The 7,498-nt window shown below is 52.0% G+C and overlaps 2 protein-coding genes across 2 annotated transcripts in view; both read left to right on the top strand.

Annotated features, from left to right (window-relative positions):
- TNFSF13 (tumor necrosis factor (ligand) superfamily, member 13) overlaps positions 1–2,460 on the top strand; it is a 3,628-nt gene extending 1,168 nt beyond the window's left edge. The window contains exons 2-7 of the mRNA XM_010843213.1: positions 3–140; positions 495–573; positions 706–753; positions 897–1,015; positions 1,226–1,364; positions 1,612–2,460. Coding sequence (XP_010841515.1) covers positions 3–140; positions 495–573; positions 706–753; positions 897–1,015; positions 1,226–1,364; positions 1,612–1,721 — 633 coding nt within the window. The 3' untranslated portion in view covers positions 1,722–2,460. The remainder of the gene's footprint in view (positions 1–2; positions 141–494; positions 574–705; positions 754–896; positions 1,016–1,225; positions 1,365–1,611) is intronic.
- Positions 2,461–2,747: 287 nt separating this feature from the next.
- SENP3 (SUMO1/sentrin/SMT3 specific peptidase 3) overlaps positions 2,748–7,498 on the top strand; it is a 9,538-nt gene continuing 4,787 nt past the window's right edge. The window contains exons 1-3 of the mRNA XM_010843090.1: positions 2,748–3,083; positions 4,224–4,949; positions 7,285–7,488. Coding sequence (XP_010841392.1) covers positions 4,235–4,949; positions 7,285–7,488 — 919 coding nt within the window. The 5' untranslated portion in view covers positions 2,748–3,083; positions 4,224–4,234. The remainder of the gene's footprint in view (positions 3,084–4,223; positions 4,950–7,284; positions 7,489–7,498) is intronic.

Below are 7,498 nucleotides of genomic sequence, written 5' to 3'. Positions count from 1 at the left end.
GGGCTGTGGCTTGCGCCATGGTTCTGCTGACCCAACAAACCGAGCTGCAGACCTTAAGGAGAGAGGTGACCCGGCTGCAGAGGAATGGAGGGCCCTCCGAGAAGGGAGAAGGGAATCCGTGGCTGAATCTCCAGGAGCAGGTGAGTGAGGGAAGAAGCATGTCTGGCAGAAAAGGATGCGTGGCAGGGCGGTCTCTGGGTCTCTCGGTTCTAGCTGCTTGGTCGGCAAAGTTTGGAATGGGTGCAAGAGAGGGTCCCAGGGTTTAGAGGTCAAGGGAGCAACCATTCCAGGAAAGGAAATTGTTAAAGATTAATGCTTCTCATACCTAACAGATTCTGGAGGAGAGCCAGTACCCAGACTCAGGTTGCTGGGGAAAGGTGCAGGAGAGATGTGAGGCATTCCTGGGGTAGGTGGGAGGTGGGGGGTAGGGCTGGGGAAAGGCTTTCTGGGACCCTTGCATCTTAGCCTAACCCTGACCCTCTTTCCATGAGCAGAGCCCTGATGGCACAGAAGGCCGGGAGAATGGGGAGAGATCCCGGAGAAGGAGAGCAGTGCTCACCCGTAAACATAAGAGTGAGGCCTCCGGGGTGCAGCAGGGGTGGGAGGTGATCCACAGCAGGGGGATCTGGAGACTGCAACCCTGAGCCAGGGCGAGGGCGGAGGGCTGACAGCCTCGCAACTGCTGAGATCTCTCTCTCTCCCCAGAGAAGCGCTCAGTTCTGCATCTCGTTCCCATTAACATTACCTCCAAGGGTGAGCACTATTTCCAATCACGGCTTTGGGGTGGGGGGCAAGATCTAGGAAGTGTGGGATTGGCACATTGGCCAAAGAGAACCTTAGAGAATAAGTGTCTGAGTGTGCACAGAAATCCTCACTGCCACATTCTTTGCCTCCAGAGGACTCTGATGTGACAGAAGTGATGTGGCAACCAGCTCTCCAGCGTGGGCGAGGCTTGGAGGCCCAAGGATATGTTGTTCGAGTCTGGGATGCTGGAGTTTATCTGCTGTACAGCCAGGTAACCCCAAATATCCCGAGCCTCACCTGAGGGCCTGGAGGTCTTTTCCCAAAGCCTTGTACCCCAGCACTGAGGTTTCTCAACCCCTATTTATACCCCACTTAGAGGGCCCTTCTTCTTTCCTCGGCTCCTTTGTCAGGGCTCCTGAGGCTGTCCGGACCCGAGCCATGCCAGCCCACTTTCTTTAGCATCCCCTCCCTTCCCTGTCAGGTCCTGTTTCATGATGAGACTTTCACCATGGGTCAGATGGTATCTCGGGAGGGACAAGGAAGGCAGGAGACTCTATTCCGATGCATACAAAGCATGCCCTCCAACCCTGACTGGGCCTACAACAGCTGCTACAGTGCAGGTGAGAGGTGGGTGGGCAGTGGAATGTGCATGTGAGGGGAGCAGATCCCTGACCTGGGGCACCAGTGGGGGAGCTATGGCAGGGGCTTGGAAGCTGGGGTATAGAAGCGGAGGTGAGGAATGAAGGACAGAATGCCTTAGTCCTTACAGGAGGCAAACATAAGGTTGAGCTGGATAAGGGAGGGGAAACAATCAGATTATCTGTATGGCTGTGCTTCACTGAGCATCTGTTTTCTCCCCTTTCTCAGGTGTCTTCCATTTACACCAGGGGGATATCTTGAGTGTTGTAATCCCTCGGGCGAGGGCCAAACTTAGCCTCTCTCCACATGGAACCTTCCTGGGGCTTGTGAAACTGTGACTGTGTTGTAAAAGGTAGTTCTGAGCTTGGAAGACCAGGGTGGGTACACTTTGGAGATGGCCAAGAGCTGATTAGACAAAGGACAGGGAACAGTCAGGAACAGAGGCCTGCCTCTGCCCCCAGGTTTGACAGCTCATGACTCTCCCTTCTTCCCACCCTCACCCCCAGGACTTTGAATTCACGGATATTAAAGAGGTAGAATAGCTTCTTCTTATTCTCCATCCAGCCCCAAATTCTTGAGGGAGTCGGGTAGGGGTGGGGGTGGGAAATGCCAGGCTTTGTCTAGACTTGCTCTGGGTCCCACTGGAATGCTTCCAGAACAGCACCACCATCTAGCGGCGGTTTGAGACAACCATCCTGTTGGCAAATGTCCACGAGTTCTTCCTCCGCTCAAACTCCTGGTTCTGAGGTACCCTCTGCCTCTCCACCCCACAAGAAGCCCCATCCTCACTTCGCTCTCTCCATCTACTGGGCTCCAGTTTCCATCACTATCTCCAGAGGTGTTGTTAGGCGCCGGTCTGCAGAGGGTGCCGGATGACGACGGCCCCCTTTAAGCCACACCATAACTCTTCAGGTCCCAAGTTTTGCCTTCACTCTGTCCACTATCGTGGCCCGGCAGGCCGGGTCGCCTTGGCTAAATCTTACACCCCAGTCCTGATCCTGACTCACTCCTCTGATCTCTCCTTTCTGCGCAAGCCTTGCCTAAAATTTAAAAATAAAGAATAAATAAGATCTTGGATCCATTTCCCCCACTGCTGTGCCTCAGCCCCGTCCACGCACCGGGACCTCCCAGCCCTCTTCCGACGCGCTTCACTGGACCCACGTGTCAGGGCCCCCAGTTCAGGCCGTGGTGCGTGGAACACCAGGATACACAGCGCGGGAGCGGAGGGCGGAAGATCGGCACAGGACACGCAGGCGCAAAAGAACTAATGGAGCGGCTGCCCGGCGCAGCTCGGGTTCAGCGGGTGTGCGCAGGCGCATCCCTGCGTGGGGCTTGTGGGCTTGACGGTCCCGGGGCGTCTACGCTCTCGGGTAGGCGGGGCTAGGCGCGTGGTGGCCCCGCCGGCGCTCTTCGCCGGGTGTGACGCACTAATTGTGCGCCACCGCGGCCGGTGGGCCTGGGGCTAGAGGGAGGGGAAGGAGGAGGGGGAGGTGGTGGAGGTGGAGGCTGAAGCAGAGCAAGAGGCGGCCACGGTGGGGCGGCGCGGCGCGCGGCCCAGAAGCGTTGGAATCCTAAATTGAGACGGCTGCGCCTGAAGACAGCAGAAGTGGTGGGGCCGCCGCCGCCGGAGAGATGAGCCGGGAAGCCTGAGGCCGGAGACGCCCGTCCTCGGGCCTGTCCGCCCGGCTTCCCCGCTCTGGGTGAGGACGCCCCCTCCCCTCCCCCCAGCTCTGCCACGGCCTCTCCCATTTCTGGACCCCATTCCCACCTAATGGGGGCCCAGGAGGCCCTCGAAGGGGCTTTCTAAGGCCCTTGCACGCGGAGTCTCCCGAGCCTGTAGGACCACACCGGTGCTGGGACGTATTCTGGTCCCCAGGACGGAGCAGGAAGGGGGCTGGGCCAACCTGGCTCGGCTGAGTTCCGTCTCAGCGCGCCTTGACTCGGCTCCTTAAGCGCCATCCGGTTCTCTTTCAGTTTCCTCTAAAATCCTTCCCTTCTCATTAGATTCTATGACCTGAACCGTAGCCCTCGTATCCCCATTCCCTCCTGAGACGACCCGAGCATGCCCCAGTCATTCCACGGTGATGGAGAATTCTCTTCTCACTCTCGTTTACGGATTCCCGGCGGAAGTTGTGTTCTCACGTATCTCTGTACCATGTCAGTATTCCCGTACTGAGCCATTTCCCTTGTTAGCTCTCAATTAGGATATCCCTTGTGCCAATAGACTTGTGTTAGTGCTCAGTCGTGTCCGACTCTTTGCTACCCCGTGGACTGTAGCCCGCCAGGCTCCTCTGTTCATGGAATTCTCCAGGCAAAAGAATACTGGAGTGGGTTGCCGTTTCCTTCTCCAGGAGATTTCCTGACTCAGGAATAGAACTTAGGTCTCCTGCATTGTAGGCGGATTCTTTACCGTCTGAGCTACCAGGGAAGCCCCTGGTGGTATTCAAGTAGAGAAGTGGAGCCTGAAAATACTAGGCTTGATGTGGGGATCTGAGAAATAGGAGCCCTGAGGCCTGCTGCTTAGCCATTCTTCCTTGCCTCAGACTCTAAAGGGCAGCTTGTGGACCATGTTAACTATAAGGAAGATCTGAAGTTAGGAGTGGGCAGAAGAGGGGGTGGGGAGGGCTAAGATTCTGGGAGAGCAGGAGTCTCTTGCTGTGTTAAGAGCTGGGTCTAAGGAAAGGGAGTGCTGGTTTAGAAAAGCCAGTCATGTCTGCTTGAAATCTCTCTTTTCAGTAGTTTATTTGTGTCTGATTGCAGAAGACGCATGCTGAGAAAGAGAGGTGGGATCTGGGGTGTAGGATGTTTGGATTCTGACACTCCCAACTTTTGTTTTCCAGGCTATTGGAAGATGAAAGAGACTATACAAGGGACTGGGTCTTGGGGGCCTGAGCCTCCTGGACCCGGCATAGCCCCAGCTTTTTCAAGTCCCAGGCGGGAGCGTCTTCGTTGGCCCCCACCCCCTAAACCCCGACTCAAATCAGGTGGAGGGTTTGGGCCAGACCCTGGGTCAGGGACCACAGTGCCAACCAGACGCCTCCCTGTCCCTCGGCCCTCTTTTGATGCCTCAGCTAGTGAAGAGGAGGAGGAAGAAGAGGACGACGAAGATGAAGATGAGGAGGAGGAAGTGGCAGCTTGGAGGCTGCCTCCCAGATGGGGTCAGCTGGGAGCTTCCCAGAGGCCTCGCCCTCCCCGCCCTACTCATCGGAAAACCTGTTCACAGCGCCGGCGCAGAGCTATGAGAGCCTTCCGGATGCTGCTCTACTCAAAAAGCACCTCGCTGACATTCCACTGGAAGCTTTGGGGGCGCCACCGGGGCCGGCGGCGGAACCTCGCACACCCCAAGAACCATCTTTCACCCCGGGAAGGGGCTGTGACACCACAGGTGCCATCCCCCTGCTGTCGTTTTGACTCCCCCCGGGGACCACCTCCACCCCGGCTGAGTCTGTTAGGTGCTCTCATGGCTGAGGATGGGGTGAGAGGGTCTCCACCAGTGCCCTCTGGGGCCCCCATGGAGGAAGATGGATTAAGGTGGACTCCAAAGTCTCCTCTGGGCCCTGACTCTGGTAAGGTGGGAATGGGGCAGAGGAGAGGGTGGAGAGGGCTAAGATCCTGGGAGACCAGGAGTCTCTTGCTGTGATAAGAGCTGGGTCTAAGGAAAGTAGGAGGGCAAAGAGAGATGTTGCAGAACAGTTGTGCAATGTTTTAAGCCCCACTCGGAGCAGGAACTAAGACTGGGAAGAGAGTCAAGGCCTGGAAACAGGATTCCTAAGTAGGTGCCCTGTGCATAGATGAGAGAGGGAATCATGGTTTAGAAAAGCCAGTCATGTCTGCTTGAACTCTCTCTTCATTTGGCCTCTGAGGGTGAGTGCCCCATGCATGTACATCTCATTCTTAGAGTGGTGGGATGGACCTCTCTGGGTAGAGGAGTACGTCACCTGGACAGTTGTGTGTGACATTCTCACTCAGAATGTTTCTCTTTTGGAGAACCCCAACTAAACAACATCAGGCTCTGTCTTTATTAATTATTTGATTATTTATTGAGTCTTTGCTGTATACCAGGTACTATGCTAGTATGCGAGGCATTATGAGAAATATCTTTGAAATTTACATCTCTCTGAAACCTAATGTTTTCTTGCTTTCCTTCTGTTTTTGAGTACACGCATACCTCATTTCATTGTGCTTCACTTTATTGTACTCCAGAGACATTGCATTTTTTACAAATTGAAGGTCTGTGGCAACACTGAGTAGAGCAAGTCTTATCAGTGCCATTTTTCCAACAGTATTTGCTCAGTAGCATGTCTGTGTCACATTTTGGTAATTCTTGAAATATTTCATTGCCTCCACTCCTGAAAAGATTACTGCTCACTGAAGGCTCAGATGATAGCATTTTTAGCAATGAGGTTTTTTAAAAATATTTTTATTTTATTGGAATATAGTTGATTTACAGTGTTGTGTTAGTTTCAGGTGTACAGCAAAGTGATTCAGTTGTACATGTATTCATTCTCTTTTAGATTCTTATGCAGGTGATCACAGAATATTGAGTAGAATACCCTGTGCTATATATACTAAGTCCTATATTATATATAGTAGTGTGTATATGTTCATCCCAAGCTCCTGATTTATCCTTCCCCTCCACATTTCTCCTTTGGTAACTATAAGTTTGTTTTCAATATTTCTATAAGTTGGTTTCTGATTTGTAAATAAGTTTATCTTTTTTTAAAAATCAGGTTCCACATACACGTGATAGTGGTTTGTTTCTCTCTGACTTCACTTAGTATGATAATCTCTAGGTCCATCCACGTTGCTGTAAATGGGAGCTTTTTCATTCTTTATTTTATGGCTGAGCAACATGCTGGTGTTTACATGGGCCGCGTCTTCTTTATCCATTCATCCGTTGACGAACGTTTAGGTTGTTTCCATGTCTTGGCTGTTGTAAATAGCACTGCAGTGAACATCAGGGTGCAAACCCTTCAGATTAGGGTTTTCTCCAGATGTATTCCCAGGACTGGGACTGCTGGGTCACCAGGTAGTTGCTGTTTTTAGTTAAGGAACCTCCATACTGTTCTCCGTAGTGATTTTACCACCTTACATTCCCACCAACAGTGTAGGAGGGTTCCCTTTTCTCCACACCTCTCCAACGTTGTTTCTAGACTTTTCTTTTTAAGAAGACAGAGGGGTTTATTTATTTTTTTGACTGTGCTGGGTCTTTGTTGCTGTGCATGGGCTTTCTCTAGTTGTCGAGACGGGGGGGCTCTTCTTCGTTGTGGTGGCTTCTCCTGTTGTGGAGCACAGGGTCTAGACACACGGGCTTAGTTGCTCTGTGTCATGTGGACTCTTCTCTGACCAAGGATCACATTGGCAGGTGGATTCTTATCCACTGTACTACCAGGGAAGTCCTCGTTTGTAGACTTTTTGATGGTGGCCATTCTGATCAGTGTGAGGTGATACCTCATTTTAGTTTTGATGTGCAGTTCTCTGATGATTGGTGATGTTGAGCATCTTTTCATGTGTAATAAAGTATTTTTAAATTAACTTTTTGGATATAATGTTGTACACTTAATTATAGTATAGTAAAGGTAAGTTTTATATGCACCAGGAAACCCCCAAATTTGTATGACTCAGTTTATTACAATATTTGCTTTATTGTAGTGGTCTGGAAGCAAACCTGCAATATCTCTGAGGTATGCCTGTAATAACTCTTCCTCTCTGTCTCTTATAACCTCTTGAACATAAGTATTTCATGCTTTAGGGTTTTCATTCTTTAGTATTTGCACTGGTAGATTTTGTTTCCGTTCCTCCTCCTCGTGGTCTTATAATTTGCGTGCCTCATTTACTCTTCCCATTGTTCTTTGATGTGAGCGAGTTTCTTGCCTCCATCCTGTTTCTCCTGCTTTGCAGGTCTCCTCTCTTGTACTCTGCCCAATGGCTTTGGGGGACCACTTGGGCCAGAAGGAGAGCGAAGTCTGGCACCCCCTGATGCCAGCATCCTCATCAGCAACGTGTGCAGCATCGGGGACCACGTGGCCCAGGAGCTTTTTCAGGGCTCAGATGTGGGCACTGCAGAAGAGGCTGAGAGGCCTGGGGAGAAAGCTGGCCAGCACAGCCCTCTGCG

Source organism: Bison bison, unplaced genomic scaffold (assembly GCF_000754665.1).
Source record: "Bison bison bison isolate TAMUID 2011002044 unplaced genomic scaffold, Bison_UMD1.0 scf7180017864180, whole genome shotgun sequence".
NCBI lineage: Eukaryota > Metazoa > Chordata > Mammalia > Artiodactyla > Bovidae > Bison > Bison bison.
This window is presented reverse-complemented; position numbering and strand designations above follow the sequence as displayed.